Source organism: Trachymyrmex septentrionalis, unplaced genomic scaffold (assembly GCF_001594115.1).
Source record: "Trachymyrmex septentrionalis isolate Tsep2-gDNA-1 unplaced genomic scaffold, Tsep1.0 scaffold191, whole genome shotgun sequence".
Lineage (NCBI taxonomy): Eukaryota > Metazoa > Arthropoda > Insecta > Hymenoptera > Formicidae > Trachymyrmex > Trachymyrmex septentrionalis.
In genome coordinates, this window is record NW_017305083.1 from 306,995 (window position 1) to 326,236 (window position 19,242).

Sequence of the window (19,242 nt, forward strand, 5' to 3'; positions counted from 1 at the left end):
GCACATTTTCACAAAGATAAAAAGTAAAAAATAATATAGATAGAATGCGATCTATATAATCAGATAATTATATACACGAAAATAAACGTGAAAATGCTACCTTTTTCTTTTGCGTAGATAATATTGTCCTTTATAAAAAAAATTACATGTGTATATTCAAATTGTTCTCTGCGCATAATTTGGAACATTAAGAATGTTGAATTATTCCAATATAACTTTTTTTCTTTGCAAACGCATGGTGAGCACGATTAATTTTTATAGATTCCGCGGAATCAAAATATAAAAATAATTATCATTATCGATCATCACATTAGCGTGTATACTTATCGTGAATGAAAAAGTCAGGGAGGATCGGGAAGCGAGTTGGATTGATTAACGCGAGGATGATGCATGCAACTGGATAACAGAATCATGTTGATGTACAGATGGACCAGCAACAACATGAGAAACGCGTGCCATCACTTCTTCTTCGCGTCTTTCAACCCAGCGCCTGCGTTGAATTTGAAGAAAATAATATCGCCATCCTCGACTACATAATTACGTCCTTGCTGTCTGTACTTTCCGGCGGCCTAACAACAAAATAAAACGTATGTAAAAGTAGAAAATATGTGTCACGTATCGTTTAATATAAAAATTATAACTATAATTCAAATACTTTTACTGCTGCTTCCGAGCCCTCGTTCTTGAAATCTTCAAATTTCATCACTTCTGCCATGATAAATCCTTTTTCAAAATCTGTATGTATTTTTCCCGCAGCTTGAGGCGCTTTTGCGCCTTTCTGTAAAACAAAAAAAAACATATTTCCATATTAATATGCATCAATAAACGGTAAATTAATTAATAAAAATAATTAATAAAAATAAAATTACGTTAGTATAATAAAAGGATAAGAGAGATATATAAAAAATATATAATACATATTTTTCTTGTTATCATTAATGTTATTTAACATATAATTTTACTATTTTAATACATAATTTTTCCATTAATATAATTATGAAATTTTCTAAATATAAATTAATTTTTATTTAACTTTATTGCTATGAATTCTATATTTACCTGAATTGTCCACGCCTTGACTTCATCGTGACCGGACGTGAAAAAATATTGCAGCTGTAACGCCTTGTATCCTTGTACAATGATTTTATCGAGTGTACTATACAAAGAAAAGAAATGTACAATAAATAAATGTGTTTCTTTACCGAGACTAGGATAGGTGCCTGCTATATGCCGAATACGACGAGGTGTAAGTTTCTTACTTTCCGCGAATCACGAAAAAAATGAGGCGCGTCCGCGGTCAAAGCGGGAAGTGTCCAAGTTGTGGAATAAGATTGTCTCGGGCCAAATATCGTCTAATAACGGGTTAGCGCAAGTGGAGCCGTCCAACGCGCGGTGGGCCTGACGAAAGTCTGAGAGTTCAAAGAATACACATAAAGCCGAACGACTTAATACCGCAATTTTATCATTTCGACTCCAGTCGGGGACCTATTTCCCGGCGCCCTCAGTTATCTGCGGTCTCGAAATAAAATCATGGTATCTTTCGTCCCTTCGTTTGTATTCCCCGATCATTAGGCAAACTTGGGGAGTATCGTGGACTCTCTTCTACTTCCTCACTAACTCACTAGCTGTGAGAGAAAGTTCAGAAAATATTATATAATGAATGTGTCGCGGGAAATACCAAACGTTCCTCGCTCACTACTATTTCATTTAAATATTTTCCCAACGTCCGCCTCTCTCTCTCTCTCTTTCTCGCTTATTAAAGTACTTTCTGGCAACTCTGGCGTATCGAATTGGATTTAATTCAATGTTGTTCAATGCCCTAATTGAGTCTCCGACTCATAATTATAACTGTACCCGTACAGCTCGATTAAAATTCATTCCGACAAGTAAAAAAAAAAAAAAAGAGAAAAAAAAAGAGAAAGAGATCGTGATGCAGGTCTGTATACGCGTATACCGCACGTACAACGCACGTACCGCCCTGGGGTACGAATGACCCGCTAACCAATCGAATTGCCGAACCACCGCCGATTACTTCTCGCTCCACCCACCCTCCACGATTATACCGGCGTGCCCGCGAGGGCGGGAGGGGTTTTTATGCAATTTTACAAGAATTTGAATAGCCGTTCGTAAAAACATAATGCGCCGCGACCGGTGCCGGTTACGGTTTTTATTAGCCGTCCCACGTGGTGAGAGTGGGACAGGGGTCTAGACGCCGAGCCGACCGTGCCCACCACATCATTATTACCGTTAGAGAATAACTCGGTGCATAGCTAAATGTGGGAACTCCCCAAACTCGGCCGAAGGAGGACGCGTCCGCAGCGCGATTTTACGAACGTCCGACCTTCTTTTCCCTGCAATCTTGCGGCGCTTCGTCGCCAACCGGCAATACGAGCGAAGCACACTACCGAATTTCTCGAAGTTTTCAAGGGGACGGTAAACGACGCGGGGCCCCGGGCCGTACCCCCTTATTTGCGAGCGCGACACAACAACATTTAGAGGGTAAACGTAATAATAATCGTTATAACGGACCGGAGGAGGCTGAGAGATACCAACCTGGTGACTTTGTGTTCCTCGAAGTATTTTGCGCGCTCCGCCTCGTCCATATCGAGAATCTTGTTTTCGAAGGCGCCGCTGAAAGGAATTAACACCGCGCCCGGATCGTTCTTGTCGACCCATTCTTTTATCTTGATTAACCTGTTACAAAGAGTAGCGAGAGATATAATGAACTGGGAGATACTAGTTCAAAATCGTCCATTATATCGCATACCATTTGTTCTTCTTGCGTATGTAATCCTTTTCCGACAGGTTTACCAAATAGATGATCGGCTTCGACGTAAGAAACAGATACTTGTTCAACACCTCGATCTAAAAATTCATCAAGTGTAAAATTCAAGGTGGAAAATTCTTTTAACTTTTCAGTTGCTTACTCTTCGTATGGCGTATCCGTATTTTGTTTTTCCTGGATAGGATATTTTTTCGAAACTTTTATTTACTTTAGTGCTTTATTGAACTCTTTTTATTAATAAAGATATATAACTGCTTGATATCGTTGTATTCCTTAATAAGTGGCACTTTGATCGAAAAAAAAAAAAATTTGTTGCAATACGTTCATTTCTATATACACTTTAATAAAAATTATAAGCACACATATACAAAGTTGAATCGAATTAATATGCCGTACACAGCATGTTATACACTCATGATAAAATATAATGGGGAATTGAAGGGTTAATCATGATAAAATGTTTAAACTCACATCGTTGGCACTCCAATCGGCGAACCTGATGTGCTTTTTCTCGTCCGTCAAGACGCCCTTTACTTTTAGAAGCGTATCCTACAACATACGGATTGAAAAATTCCACTTAATCCCGAAATTCACTCCTGTTGCGTAACGGCCTTATTTCTCGACAATCAAATGTAACGACTTCGACATTCATCGATCTCGCCAGACATTCAGATGCACGAACGTGGGCCATCGAGCAGGATAATTTCGCGATCGAATCGTGATTAGAGGATCGTGCTGGACTAGTCCCATTAGCTTTGAGAGAAGGAGAGAGAGAGAGAGAGAGAGAGAGAGAGAGAGAGAGAGAGAGAGAGAGAGGATGAAAAGGTAGCTTCGAATTCTCGAAAACTTTTGCCAAATTGCAAAGTCGAGAACGAGGGGGAAATCGGTAATTGCCGTGGGTCAATCCGCGGAAGGAGGGTAAATCCGACGATCGACTCGTTCCAGGAAGCCTCGTTTCGCCCGCGTTCTCTTAATTTCCTCGGTAATTTCGTAGTTGGCCTGACAAAAGGGGCTGCAACTGTACTCGCTAGACGTTCTTGCGCCACGTATGAACATCAAGCGGGGAGAAAACGCAAGAAAATTTCTTAGACTCTCGTGACGAAAAGTAGTTCGGTAAAATCGATTAGACATAAAATCGATTTCATGCTTACAAATGATTGATCTTTTTTTGTTAAAAATACGCACCTACCACACATCACAGTCGATTTCGCGATTTCGTATATAAATTCATAGAAAAGATCCCGCATAATTCTCATCTCATTTGTCAGAAGTATTGGGTCGTCCGGAAAGTTCGTGCGTATTTTTCGCACGGACTTTCCGGACGACCCAATAGCTTCTGACAAAATTGATTCTCTGCAACTTTATTTTATTTTATAGTTAATACGAAGCGAATGAATGGAATAAAGTTTGCATTATTTTTAAAACGTGCTCTCTTGAAAATAAAATGCTATTATTTTTAAAACGTGCTCTCTTGAAAAAAAAATGCTATTATTTTTCTTCATTCTAATTCTAGGATATTTGATTGATTTGATTGACTGCAACATAAAAAGTAATCACCAGATACATATAAGATTCATGACACTTTAAACTTTCTATTATTCTGTAGAAGACAAACGGTTTACTTGCATTGTGATATTATTTGCATTAACTTTTGATCAGCATCACAAAAACACAAACTATAAGATAAAGAGCAAAGTTACAGCCAATTTCGTCGCAAGCATAAGAATTGTGTACGATTCTGTCGACAACTGATAAAGTTGAAAGAAAAATAAACGGTCGAGTGAATCGAATGTGCGATTACGCGATTTGCATCCTCTACATGCGATATCACTAGATAGTTTACAGGAAGTGATATATATATATATATATATAAAACTTATGGAGGGCACTGTATGTTATTTATTTACATATTGACGGAATTGCATCAGTTGAACGTTATCACCGTTGAATGGCATTTTACGAAACGTTTCCGTTTTCCTACGAAATTATCACACAGCTTAACACAACATATGTATGCCACTGCATACATAGCGAAAATGTATAACATTGTATGTATAGTAATGAATGTTATGCCGATAAAGTCTAATCTAGAATATATTCCTTGCTTCCTATTTTGTTGTTTTTTTATCATTTTTCTATTTCTTGCCTTTTTGCCTCTTATTCTGTTTCTTCATTTCCTATTGCCCGAGATAAAAGTTGACAAATTTGAGACAGATGAGAAACACGACTGTCAATAAAACGGTCACAAAAAGGAAAAAAAGACAAAGAGATAAAAAGCGAAAAACAGGAAGCAAAGAGCACTGTAAGAGCATCGTAAATTAGGTTGAGTCATTATTTAACTCTGCAATAATGACAAATAAAGACAATGGCTGCGTTCAGTAAACAAAAAAGTAGCTTCGCACACAACTGTTGTAAAATTATTTAATAAATTAGTTTATACATTTAGATCCAATGAGGAACTAAAGGCAAGTTCGATCATATTAAAGAATTTTACAACAGTTGCAAAGTTGCTTTTTCTGCTGAACGCCACCATTTTTTTAGCAGATATAGAATTTCCGTAGAATTTGCTGCTCTTTTGAAAATGTATTTTTACACGGACAAAGCGTGTTTCTCCATTTAAAGAATACATTCTACTGAAACGTAATGATCAAATACTCACGTATTCAGGTTTCAGCTTCTTATCATTGCCGCGTATCACAAGCTTTTCGAGCTTCTCGAGGTGGACGTTCAAGAATTCCACATCCTTCAGTCGTAACTCTTCGCTAATGATATCAAGGTCTCTTACGGGATTGACGTCACCCTCCACGTGGGTCACATCATCGTCCTCGAAGGCACCTAATAAAGTACAAGTAAACAGATCTCTCGCGCCAAGCCAGGGAACATAATCTCGAAACTGGGGCTGCACGATGGGCTCGTACTTAAGTAACGCCTCAACGCAAGGTTCGCATGTCGACTGTTTAAACGAGCCACCGCCACCGCCACTGCCACGCGAAGATTGCCAGGTTGGTTTAATTGAAAAAATTACCACCTGTCAGCGACCTGGCAAGGCGTATTAACCAGTAGAACTACCTCGAAATGTTATTTTCAGTACGAATATAATATATATCTAACGATCATTCTCTCAAAGGAATCAGCAGTCGTTTAATGAATTATTACGTGTTGTACATTATCGCGATGTAAAGTACATTATAGATCTTGTGGCTTTCGTAGATATGAGAAATGCGTGCGTAATTTTGTTGACAATTATGCGTCTCTTCATGAACATTATGACAAATTTACTTTTCCACTTGGTAACATTTACATTCTACGGGGAAATATTGTAGTAATGACTACAACAAGTTTTTTTGTTGTGTACTGGAATGTACCGATATTATAACGGAAAATATAATATTTTTATTCAAGAATGCACTGAAAAAAAATATAATCAATTTTAATAAATATTTAGTTGGATACTGCCAACTAAATATTTATTAAATATAAAGATATATTTATTTGATAAAAGAAATGTTAATTTAATTTAACAATCATTTTTTTTTACTGAACAAATATTTATTTACTAAGTAAATGTTTAGTTGGCAGTATTGAACTAAATATTTATTAAAATTGATAATATTTTTTTCTCAGTGTATACGTTTTATATTTTACAAGACTTATTCAAATATCGTAAAAATATTGTAATATACAATTTCAAGCGATTGAATTCCATCAAAAAGAAGTTTTACAAGATGAGTATATTTTACAGTGATTTTATATATAAGCTATTTTATCAGTAAAAGTTACAACGCAGTAATTTTTTTAAACAAACACTTAATTAATTGTATCATATTTTTCAATTTTTATACATATAACAATTTAAAATATCTACATAATTTCTCGCAATATGCATTGTAATTTTATTAATGTGATTGATCGAAATGCATATATAATTGATTGTCAATCACTATAGTAATAAAACTAATAAATATTTTGTCATTATATTTTAGTTTAACAACATACTTTCAAAAGGAAATATAATAATTTATACTACAATATATTTTCTCTACATATTTTGATTATGATAAATATTTAAAAATTATATGTTACTTAAACAGTTGTTTGCTAATCAATTAAGCTCTTCAGTTTCAAACCGAGTTTCTTCAAAAATTTGAAATTTTTAAATAGTTAATTACAGTCCACATTAAATATGCGTTAGTAATCGAACATGCGTTCTATAAAAAAATTGAGACCTTTTAAAATTATAATATATACCTTATTACGGTAATTTCTTGTTATTTATGTGCGAGATAGACAAGGACACATCCACAACGATAGGTGCAATTTGATCGATCTGGATTATCGCAAGGGACAATAATGTAATGTGTTTCCAAGAAGATAGTTAAACCATCAACACAAGTTCGTAATGCCAACAAGGTGTACATGTATGTTGTAAAAATAAGTTTGCAATTGCGATTGCACGATCAACGGGCGCAAAGTAAATATCGCTCGAGATCAATCTCTCGATCTCATCGACAAAAATTTCCTTCTTTCGCCGTAATCGCTATTGTCGCGATTCCGCGTTTGATAAGGTTCTGTGAAAGTATCTTCCCAGCGATTTATTTATTTACTGCGTCACGTCAGTGCGAAACGATTAGAATGCTATTAATAACGGAAATAAATCAAGTAAACATTAGGAACAAAGGTAGTAACGAACGGCGACATTTTCAATGGTAGCATACTTACGACAGAGATGAAAAATGCCATCGCAAGCTCCGATGTGCGAGAGAAAACTGTTTCCTAAGCCTTGTCCCTCGGAGGCACCTTTCACCAGGCCAGCAATATCCATTACGTGCAAGAAGGCTGGAACCTTACTGGAAATCCGAATTTCTAATTACTATTATCAGATAAGGATAAATGTCGAGAACGGCATAAAGATGCATCCTTTTAATCATAGTTATAATCGTAGTTATTAGCTATAGATTCGTCCAAGTCTAATCCTATACCAATCAATGAATAACTGTAATTTCGGTTTAATTTACTCTTCATTGTATCATTACATTTCAAAATGTTAATATATCTATAACACGGTTTCAAATATCTGTACAATTTTTTGCAATGTGCATCACAACTTATTTGTTAATTAAGAAAACAAAAACGCGTGTATACTATCCCCATGTAGATTATACCTACTCCAACTTATGCCCGTTTTTATCAGTGTAGATTAATTTTAATTTAACTTTCTTTTCATATTCTTCTAATTCTCACAACTAGAAATTCTAATTCTTAAAACTAGAAATTCTAAGAATTCGAAAAAGATGAAAAGTTAAAAAATTAAATCAAGATTAAAATTAATCTATATTGGTAGAAACGGGTATAAATCGGAATGGTGCGTCTATTATACGGGGATAGCATTTCGAGAACGCGCTTCTCGCGTACGCTGATTTCAACGGAGGTCACTGATGATCGCGAATTAAAGGTCGAAGGCATTTACCGCGTCATGCACGCGCGCCGAATGGAAATAGGGGAGGGACGACAGTGACAACGAGGTGTATTTAAATGCTAATGCCAACGGGCTCATTAAACAATTAGCCTTTGAAGGGAGGCGTCGGTGAAAGTGGACGAACTGATGAACAGAGAGACGGAGGAGGGAGGGATGGTGTATTAGCCGGCTTTCATCACGGATCGTCGAATCATCCGACACGTGCCGACAGTCGGGGTTGTCCGATATATAGACGATGAGGACGCAATGATAATAGGGTGGACTAGAGGGCCCCGATGAATCGGTCGCTCTTTGATCCGACGCTGTTTCGCATTTTCAATGCTTCGATTCCTATCCGAATCTGGCGCAAGACAAGCGCGTTTCACATTTAGGCATCAGCTCAGTATGAAACCGAGCGAGGAGAAAGCGTAGCTTGTCCAAAAGGCACATCATATTTATCGAGGTATAGTCAGGAACTTTCGTAAACTTCGTCTGGCACCTTCATAAATAAATTTCTAATTGAAGAAATTTTTATTTTTAATATTTTAATAAAATAGTTAATCCGAATTTCGAAACGGATTTATTTAAAATATAAATGGATTTATACAAAATATTCCAACAACAATTCAAATTATTCATATTTCTCTGTTAATAAGAAAGTCTTTTCTTTTGACCATTCCATCGAGACCATTCACATTCGGGAATGCAAACTGAGAAAAGTGCGGTGATGTTAACGGTGGCGTTTGAACACCGTTCACACTGCGTGCTGTCTTCTTCGCAGCGATATTCGCGACGTTTTGTTATATAAGGGCCATGGAACACAAAAAAACTTAAGCAGTAAAGAAATCAACATGTTGGATTGGCTACTACTTACGTCTTACATACGGTCTTTAATGTGATTGGCCAATTCGCTTACTGCTTACGTTTTACTGCTTAAGTTTTGTGTGTGCCATAGCACTAAGCCTGTACCCGGCTTTAAGATTGCCACATCACGTGCCGAGGCGAATAAAGAAACGTAATGTCGGCGAACGAGGACGTTTCGCGTTTCGTAGACGAATTTAGACCAATCTGCATTGCAGATCGCCCCTCGCTCCCTTCCAACTCTCTCGTCTTTCTCCAGGAATAAAAGTGAACAAGTATGGAAATGTCCCCCGTTATTCCGACTCGTTTCCCTTCACGAGGGTGCATCTTTACGCGGCGCTATATGCTTCCATTCTGTTGTACACATTTACCCTACGTTCAATGTACTTTAGGAACATTTCTTGCTGTTTCTTACCTAGCCGGTTTAAAATATTCGCAGAGGTAGTCGTATCTCGCGTCAGGCACCGGAACGCGACGTGCTGAAAAAAAGAATTGAATAGCTTGAATTCTTGACGATGTAAAAATGATTAACCCTGCGAAGCTGACGGTAGATCTACTGGACTCACTCAATAATAAATCTTTTCGTTAAAAAGTGGCAAACAATTGAATTTTCATTACGTTTATTGAGAAAAAAAATGGTTGCTATATTGCTATAATTTAAATATAATTTTTTTTAGACATATGTATTTATTTAGTTGTTTTAACCATTATAGTATAGTCGATTGTGCTGTTAAATAATTAAATATACACTGCTTCAAAAAAATGTAGTTTTTTTAAACATATTTTTTAGCTACTATTACTAATGCTCGAGAATAAAAAAATTCAGATCATCGTCAATATTCTAAATCAATCTATTAATATTAACTACGATTAGTAAGTTTGTTGGTACTGACAATATTATTGACTAAGGTCAGTATTACAGGTCCAGTGTCAATAACTGTTACAGATTTTGGCGTCAGCTCCGGAGAGTTAACAATGTTTCATAGAACATACACTCGTAACTTATTGTTAGACAGATTTGTCCATGCAATGTATAAGGAATATTTAACAGGATTATTTTGGTACAGATTCATAGGGATTAATCTTTTTCATGGTGTCAGTAACGATCTCTATAATTCTGTTTTGTCCATCGAGTCGCTCGCACACGGTCTTGTAAATATTCATCTCGGTCAAGTCTTCGATCACATTGTGCATCTTCAAGTAAACGCCGATGTAAACCGCGGCGCTGACAGCCGCCGACAAGCCGAATATCTTCGGACGTCGGGCGCCGACCAGAGTTACAGCTTTGACCAATATTTTCATCACCGTTTGCTCCAGGAAAGCCACGTCCGACAAACGTTGCTCTTCGATCGGAAGTTCGGGAGGAAACGTAATATCCATTTCAGAGTATTTACTGTGCTGCGCGAGAAACTTTTTGCGACATTCTTCGCTGCAGAAGAGATATACTTTATCCTTAAGGATGGCACCCAAATCGACTCTGCCTGGTGTTAGCTCGTGATTCGGCAGGCAGTCGACATAAGTTACTAGACACAACCCGCCGACCTGGAGACGTTGAGCCCAACAAGCGTGCTCCACGTCGACTGTCTCCTGCAATATCCGAGGTCGTTCATCGACAAGAGACGCGGTAACAGGTGAAAGGTAATGCAACGGATCTTCAACGAAGGCATTCATATGTTGTGGACAAATCCAATAAAAATATTCCCTAAATTGGACCATTCCTTGACTGGTTACAAATTGGTCAGAAGTTTTCAAGATGTTTTCGCAAAACAAGCAAACGGGACAGTACGATTCGTATCGGCTCTGAAGCGATCGAAACTCGTACGGTGATACGCACATTTGCTTCAAACTGTGAACCTTATCCAAGTTTGCCTCATAAAAGTAAAGCATGATATCAGCAAATCGTGAGCATACCGCGTGATCTACGCGAGTCCACACATGCCACTTACTCTTAGTAGCATCCAATTCGATTACGTTCTGCCAGAACCTTTTTAGCCAGTCTCGAAAACTCACTTGACCCGTTTGCCAATCCTCGTAACGTCGCGATAGAAAATTAGGGGAGAAATTCAATGGACTTCTGGAATCATCATTATCCCAAGACAGGCATTCGAGGCAGAACTCTAGATCCGCTTTGAAATCAAGCACAATCATTGGCTGTATTCCTAAAACAACTAATTGCTCGGTTTCCTTACGATTTGAAGGACAATCATCCAGGATATAACCTTGAGTTACAGCGCGCGTTGCTATAGATAACATTTCGATGGCACGTGCTACAGATTCGATCGAAGCAACCCGACCAGCTCGAAGTTGATCTTCGATGATACGCGCCGACTCGGTCCAAGGATAGTATTTCAATATGTAGCGCAACGCCTTGCCGCGAGTAATTACCTTCAAGCCATATGTTTTCGAGAAACGATTCGCCAACGTTGTTTTTCCGCATTTCGGTGGTCCGATGATGGAAATTCGAAGCGGAAGAAGCGGCGGATGGACATCTTGCATGAGATACTTCGACGGATTATTTACAAATGCCGAGAGCGCTTCTTCGCCCGCAAGGAAATAAATATACGGACGATACACAACTGGAAAAATCTGATCACGAGCTTTCATCGGTAGAAACATTTGAATTGGTATCGTATTGGTGTAGAGTTGCACGGGACACCATCGACCGAAAAAACTGAGGAAATAGTAACCACAATCGAGAAGTCGTTCAGCTGTGGCAAGATCGATGGTGTATGTGAGATTTTTTTCTTCAGTATCTTCCTTTTCTTCAGTATCTTCCTTTTCTTCAGTATCTTTCTTTTCTTCGGTATCTTCCTGTTCTTCAGTGTCTTCCTTTTCTTCAGTATCTTTATTAGCCAAATTTGCTTCGTTTTCGTCTGCTGTTTCGGTCAATATTTCATTCTCGTTATTCTTTTTTTCGACATTCCTAGTTGTAAAATCGAAACGAAATTTAATATGATTTATCACATATTCCATTATATCTTCGATATTCGTGAGATTACACTTTATCATATTTCCTTTAAATTCAAAAATTTGTTCCTCGAATTTCGTCCACTCCGATTCGAATTGCGTTAAATGTTCAAGATATTCCCATTCTGCACCTTGTAATACTATTTGTTCTTCATGATCTGCCTCCGTATCATGTTCTTCATGATCTGCCTCCGTATCATGTACAGAATCATCAAGATGAGAAAAAGTACGAAATTTATTCAATAAGTAGGCATACGGCTCTTCTTCAAACAAAACGATAATGTCTTCAAAAATGATGTTAGCTTCGTCAACAATTTTTCGCCAAACTTCGAAATCTATACACATTCCATCGATAACATATCCACCATCTCTTCGAAGCTCCTCTTCTAACTTTTCATCAGGTATTCGCTTGATATTCTGTATAATAATATCAGCCTTTTCATCAACCGATATGTCAATAGGCAGCGAGACTTGTTCTACATTTGAATCGTTCTTATGAACCTCTCGAATCGAATACTTTTCGCGTTGTTTAACTAATTCTTTTATAATCTCATCAACATTTATCACGGTTCCGTCGAAAACCTCCGCCAATCTTATACTAAGTTCCGATTTACCAGCGTATTTTGGCCCAAACACCGCTATCTTGCAGGTTGGCCGCGGATTCGGTGGTAATAAAAAAGTTCTCGGATTTTCAATGAATAAATTTGTAGTTTCTTGAGAAGAGAGAAAAAAGATCATGTCCAAGAATCGCACTGCGTGCTTTGGGAGTCCCTTAACGGTTCGTCCTTGTGCTAACTCGACAGGGCAGTAAAACTTCCACGCGGAAAGTCTCCAGGGGAATCTGAGAGATACAACTTTTCTTAGTCTTAAAATCTCGAAAGCCTCTTCAGCAGATTCTTTTGCGAGCTCTTTGAGCTCATCGCTCAAGTTCATTTCTGGAGATGTTCCAAGAAAAGATCTTCCAAGTGCGTCATTCTGTTCGATCATTCCTTTTGGAAGAATCGATGGCAGTAATGCCAAAGTACGCAAACGCGTTTGGAGGATGTGAAGTATTCGTCGTACAGAGCTACGGCCATCCACGCGGACTACATGCTGGGGATTGTGGGCAAGAATCCATTTATCGATTACTGGCAACGCCAAACGTTCGTAAAGATCACACTGTGCCTTAACATTGCGTGTTGTGTTAGATATTACTTTCACTAATCTTTCATCATTCACGGCCAATTGTTTGCTTGTAATTTGGAAGAAATCAAACGAGGTGTCCGATTCAGATTCGGATGGTTGCAACATGAATTCGTTTTCATCAAAAATATCGCCTGTCATATAGTTTACGCGCTGCCGCGTACACTTACTAGCAACGTCTTGCTTTGGACATATAAGATAAATAATTATCAGAGGTTTTCTTGGCCATATGGTAAATATTTCGTCGATCTGTTGAGGGATTTCTCGTTCGTAATCAAATTGCATCGTGCAACCTAAACTATCGAATGTAAAGCGATCTTTATGTGTCTCGTGCGATTCGATCGTCGTATTTTCACAAAATTCTGGGCAAGTGTCATCTATATTCAAAACGGGAGTGGAACATGATGGATAATTAAAGCTTACATCGTTAGAAATGAACGGTAAACAGCCAATGACGTAGCCTCTGTGTTTGACATCCCTCGTCCTGACTCTGCAACGTATCAAGTTCATAAGAATTTCCGGTCCTATAGATCTACCGAGTCGCAAAATTCTTTCCAAGTATTGGCCTTTGTCAGTACCAGCATCGATCTCTTGGCGAATTAGCGACGTAGGCGAAAGTAAAACACAGTTCCAAGCATCGGCTATCGCCGATGCAATGTTGGCGTGATCTAATCCAGGTTTCCCAAAAATAACGAAACTCGGTGGATCGGTTCTAAGATAATGATTTACAGCTTCATCTTTCGAATGAAGATCCTGACTTGTAACGAATTCTTTGCGAGACACAGGTGGCGGTAAAAGCTTTTCCTTTTCAAAAAGCTTAGAAGCGGTGACAATCCTTTTCATCGGATGTACATCCTCAGCAAAAGCGTAATATAAATTAGCCTTTGGATACACAATTGAGGAGGATACATGTGCAGAAATCTTTTGAGAATCTTCAATTAATTGTAGGAAGCCTCTTTTTTTCATAAACGATTCATCAGTAAAAACTTTCTCAGCATGATTCTCTAAACGTCTGTCACACATTTTCGTGTAATTAAAATAACTTGTGTCGACGGTTTTAATTTCAGTTCAATATTTTGTCACATAGCTGTATGTATATGCAAGTAAGGTTAAACAAGCGAAGTCGAAATGATTTATATATGCGCTGTTTAAATTATCACTTTGCTTCATAAGATAATGCGAGTTTTTAAATTCATCAATTGTATTATGTATTTTTAAATTCATCAAATCGCATTATATGTGCGAATGCAGATTATTTAGAAAAAAACTCGCCTAAAGTATAACTTAAAATGGAGAATTCAGTTGATAATTATTATTAACCTTAATCAATATTCGCAATTACAGTAGATCCGTACATTTTCTTCAACATACATTGCGAAAAATTGTTTAAAATAAATGTTTTTCAAAATTTTACATAAGTTACAGTTACATAATCTTATTCCGAAAATTTTTACTTTTAAAACGAAAAAAAAATGATTCAATTACGTTAACTTTAAGCAAAGATACGTTAATTATTAATTATATAATTTACAGTATGCTAAACCTGCAAATAGCAATAAAGAAAATTTCGGAACAAATATCAATTAATAAGGATTAATAAGATGAAAAAATAGTTATCAATAGAAAACTTAATTATACAATATTTTAGGAATATAATAATGTTGTAGAGACAGGAAAAAAAGATTGAGGATATTCGAGGCTTAAATTCTAATAATTTCGTTGAAAATTCACACAAGCACATCAAGATACTTATTTTCATTGGGATCGATGGTGCAGAAGGGGAAATTCTCGGCCGCTGCTTGGCTCTTGGTGAGAACGTTGAAGAAAGTCGATTTTCCTACATTCGGAATCCCGACTATGCCCATTTTTAAATTAGTACCAACGCGACCGATAAGTGGCTTTCGCTCGGGTTCCTCGGCCTTCTTCGGAGCCATGCTGGACATACAAGACGTTAATTAATACGCCATCGATACTCAAATTTTACAGCCGATGTTCTCTGTAAAATTTTGTGGAACGAGTGCCGCGCGCGAGGCATGGTACGGAGCATAATTGGAGCTAACAGCCGACAAGACAGCAACTTGGTCTGTCGCGTCGTAGACGTAGAATGCCCGAGGGTGCGCGTCGTCGATATACTGACATCCCCCGAAATACTTAAGCGCGGCTGCGATATTTCGTGCATTCGTGCGTTCGTTCGTTCGTGCGTGCGTGCGTGCGTCGCCCGGAGCGCAACTCGCAACTCGCAAGCAAGGTACGGAATCCGTTCCCCGGCATCGTTCTCTCGGAGCGCTCGCGGTGACTAATTATATTAATGCGGACGGCACATCGCGAGCGATTGCTGTATTTACCGCGAGATTGAGGCTCCCCCGTCCCGCCGGTATACAAGCGGGCCGCCGCGCTGTATCAAAGACCGAGGGAGGGCTGCGCGGGAGGAGGAATATGGCCAGGCGAGCGGGGGATCTGGGATTACTGGGCACCAAAGCCGCGAATCACCGGCATCACGCCGAGAATCCGTAACCGCGCCCGAGGCCGCCAATCCGCCACCGTCTTCGCGGTTCCTGTTCCTCCTCTCCCCACGCCTCGCCATCTTCCTCTCTTTCCACCCCTAGCGGTCTGCCTTCTCCTCCCCCTTGATCCCCCTTCGCCGTACTCGCGCGTTTCAACGCGAAACCACGGCGCCTCTCGTCGTTTTTCATCGCGGTCCCGGGGAAATTTGCAAATTACGATAATGGAGGAGCATCTCTCGAAGAAGCGTTCCGCCCGCGATGCTACTCGAGAGCTCAAGAAGAGCCCCAGAGCTGCCTTGGCGCCGCGGCGTGACCGCCCCTCCCCTTTTATGACGTCGTCTCGCTTTTGCGGATCGCTAGACGCACACGGTTAATGGGCGATCCCGGAGACGCGTCCGCGCCGCCTCTGATCGAGATTGAACCTCTGGCCTCGAGGCCGCTGTTAATCGTGAAAAATCCGTAAAATGCTTTTACCGAGAAAAGACTCTCCTCAAAGAGGTAACATTGATAATGATATGCGAAAAATCATTATCGGGTATCTTAGCGCAAGGAGCTACAACCCCATATTCCCCATAAGCGCATAATATTCTTACAATGTTATATCAATATTATTAATCTTTTTTAATTTTCATATAACATATTCGAAGAATATTGTGTTTTATAGGGAAAATGCACTGATGTGCTAGAAAAATAATAACATTCATCGTTTCTAAGTAAATGCTGTAAAATTGTATCTATTAAATCGTGTTATTAATATTTTTGCGTAAAATAAAATATAACATTAGAAAAATTATTAAAATTGTATCACTTTCGTATGTCTATTACACATAAAAAAAATCGTTTTAAAGTTTATATATGTGTTTTATATATTGTATGTACAGTCACCAGTCGTATCGCAAAAATAGAATCATTAAAAATATATTTTTATGAAATATTTTTCAATTTTGATAAAAGCAATTTCAAACGATTTATATATAGGTTCAGAAAATAGATATTTTTTTCAGTTAACAATTTTTTTTTTAAAGAAAAATTCTAGTGCTTAGCAATAAAAAATTAATTTTCAATTATATTTCTTGTAGTTTGTTTTTATTACCTCATTTAATAAACATAATTCTGCATATTAATAAATATTTATTTTTCGTTAATATTATCATTAAAATTCAAATCATCCGGATAGTTTCGATATCTTACTTAATGAGTAATCGACAACCCGGTAATTCATTACTTAAATATCCAATTAATTAATCCGTATGTTTACAGCTCTTGAAACTTTTAACCGATTGTTTTAACATCGCCGCAGTGTATCGAGTAGAGTTCCTATAATAAGAGTTAAGACAATAAAATAATTATTTTTAATTAGTAGTATAAATAAATGATTTTAAATTGAAAGTTTATACCCCCTCAGATATGATTTTATTGAAACTATAAAAATTTTTTTAAAATTGAATTCATGCGTACTTAAATAAGTAATTCATACTAAACAATTAATTTTTTCAGAATTTTGACTATTTTTCAACATATACATTATTATGTATATTATATCTCAGATATGTGATGTCGAAAAAATTAAATAACTTCAACGGATAATATTTTCAAATTTACATTACACTGTACACAGATTCTGGACGACCCAATATTATATATATATATATACATATATATATATTAAAATTTATCAGTTATAAGTTAATATAACGGTGGTTTGTCTTAATACTTATTACAAATAATTTTAGCATCGAGAGTTGAAATACGCGCCTCGTCGCTACGTAGCAGCGCCGTTACACAGTGCTGCCGCGTGACGGCCGGTAAGAGAAACGATTGTCCGCACCGCACTGCAATAACTTAACCTTACCTCGCTACCGGAACGATCGCATGTCGACAGAACGTTATATCCTCGTAAATGAATTTTTACGACTTACAAGCGTTACATCCATATTCTTCGCGTAGTATCGAAGCACCGCTGCGACGTGCTCGACACCATCTAACTCAGTACACCTGGCGATGTCTGCAATCTCTATCGCATATGCGTTTCCATCGAGTCATGTCCGCGAATCAAAAACAGCGCGCCCGGCACTCGTTCTACAGGCAACGTGCATCGCGTGGATTCTTCGAAAGATACCTCGTACGTCCGTTATGCGTTCGCAGTACCAATATCGCTGCACGATGCGTCGAATACGAGACTGAGAGAGCGACACGGCACGTAGACGACGTCACGGATTCGACCGGCCCCGCGGGTTACAGAGTTTCCACTTATCCGCTGAAACCGCGCGGTCGCTCTGTCGATGATGCAGTTTCAGGAGGCAGAATCCTAAGATCCCAATTTCCATCTTCGCACGCTCATCTTTTCCCTTTGCAAACGCAACGTTGTGCCCTTACATTAAGCGCCAAAAAGAATATTTAGGTAATTAATCATATTGTAAATATTGTTAAGTTACAGTGAAATCTCTGAATACGCCAATCGAAAATTTAATTTGCGGTAAAGTGCGCACCGCCCAGCAAACGAGAGATTCAGATTTTCAGAAATACGAATTCACGATTGTTAAAATGAATCCTTTTCAATCCTGAATTTTTATTCATTTATAGGAATTATATAAAACAAATGTCTATTCCTTCTCAATCTTGAATGCATTTTCATTCATTTATAGGAATGACATGGAGTATATTTCTATGCTTTTCAATCTAAAAATAATATTAGTTATTTTGTGTGCATCGTGGATACTGCTAAATTCAAAATTTTAAATAGAAAATGCAGTTTTTTAATCCAATTGAATAAAAAAAGTTTATCTTTTAATGGCCCATTTTATGAAAGTGGACCACGAATACTATTCAATTCAAAATTGTGAGTAGAAAATCCATTGCTTCATTTAAAAATGCATCATGAATGCTATATTATTCAGAATTATGAATACAAAATTTTTCGTTTTAATTCAACTGAGTTAAAAAACGTAAATATGTGCAACAAATGTTACATATGTAAATTCCTTATTTTTAATTAATAAATTAATCGCTTTTATATATATTTTATATTAATACGTTTCCTTTATTATACAGCTAGCGTAATTTTTTATATAAAAGTTTTAAAATAATAACTATAGAATTTTATGTATATATTGCTATACTTTAATTTATTTAAACTTTTACATGTATAAAAATTTTTTATGTGGAATCCAATCTATTTTTATGGATTTAAAATACGGATTCGGATATTTTGAAAATTTCCAATTCATTTCAATCCATTTTCGTTTGCTGGGCGATGCACTCACCTTAAAGCCATACATAAAATAACGTAGATATATTTATAAATAAACATAGAAATCGATTAAATCGTAAAACACTCGTTACGTTTATTGTACTATTAGGTAGAATACGTGTTTCATTCGAAATATTTGCATTTCATTTTTATACTCAAATCAGTGTACAACGGCTTTAATATGCACCAGCGCTTCCAAATCCAATTGAATCCACCATTAGTTGTTTACGGTTACCGT

The 19,242-nt window shown here is 37.5% G+C and overlaps 2 protein-coding genes across 3 annotated transcripts; both read right to left on the reverse strand.

Annotated features, from left to right (window-relative positions):
• Positions 1–103: 103 nt before the first annotated feature.
• On the reverse strand, positions 104–17,989 carry LOC108747104 (obg-like ATPase 1). 2 transcript variants are annotated; one of them, XM_018484366.1, is made up of 11 exons: positions 17,874–17,989; positions 15,004–15,185; positions 9,517–9,577; positions 7,505–7,632; positions 5,445–5,620; positions 3,257–3,334; positions 2,768–2,865; positions 2,554–2,694; positions 1,060–1,156; positions 656–778; positions 104–569 (listed from the first exon to the last, which is right to left on the reverse strand). In XM_018484366.1, exons 2-11 carry the CDS (start codon positions 15,182–15,184, stop codon positions 459–461), a joined length of 1,194 nt encoding a protein of 397 aa, XP_018339868.1. In that variant the 5' UTR covers position 15,185; positions 17,874–17,989; the 3' UTR covers positions 104–458. The 2 variants fall into 2 exon arrangements, with proteins under 2 accessions (XP_018339868.1, XP_018339869.1); XM_018484367.1 differs by lacking the exon at positions 17,874–17,989 and adding an exon at positions 17,674–17,844.
• LOC108747105 (adenylate kinase 9-like) lies at positions 9,991–14,273 on the reverse strand. The gene is made up of 2 exons (XM_018484368.1): positions 11,927–14,273; positions 9,991–11,830 (listed from the first exon to the last, which is right to left on the reverse strand). Exons 1-2 carry the CDS (start codon positions 14,271–14,273, stop codon positions 10,155–10,157), a joined length of 4,023 nt encoding a protein of 1,340 aa, XP_018339870.1. The 3' UTR covers positions 9,991–10,154.
• Positions 17,990–19,242: the final 1,253 nt, after the last annotated feature.

Coding starts and splice junctions, on each gene's coding strand:
- LOC108747105 (XM_018484368.1), bottom strand. CDS start 14,273: ATGTGTGACAGACGTTTAGAGAATCATGCTGAGAAAGTTTTTACTGAT. Junction 11,831..11,926: donor AGATACTGAAGAAAAGGAAG/ACACTGAAGAAC, acceptor AAAATCTCACAT/ACACCATCGATCTTGCCACA.
- LOC108747104 (XM_018484366.1), bottom strand. CDS start 15,184: ATGGCTCCGAAGAAGGCCGAGGAACCCGAGCGAAAGCCACTTATCGGT. Junction 2,695..2,767: donor ATACGCAAGAAGAACAAATG/GTATGCGATATA, acceptor TCTTTGTAACAG/GTTAATCAAGATAAAAGAAT. Junction 1,157..2,553: donor GAGGAACACAAAGTCACCAG/GTTGGTATCTCT, acceptor TTCTTTGTATAG/TACACTCGATAAAATCATTG.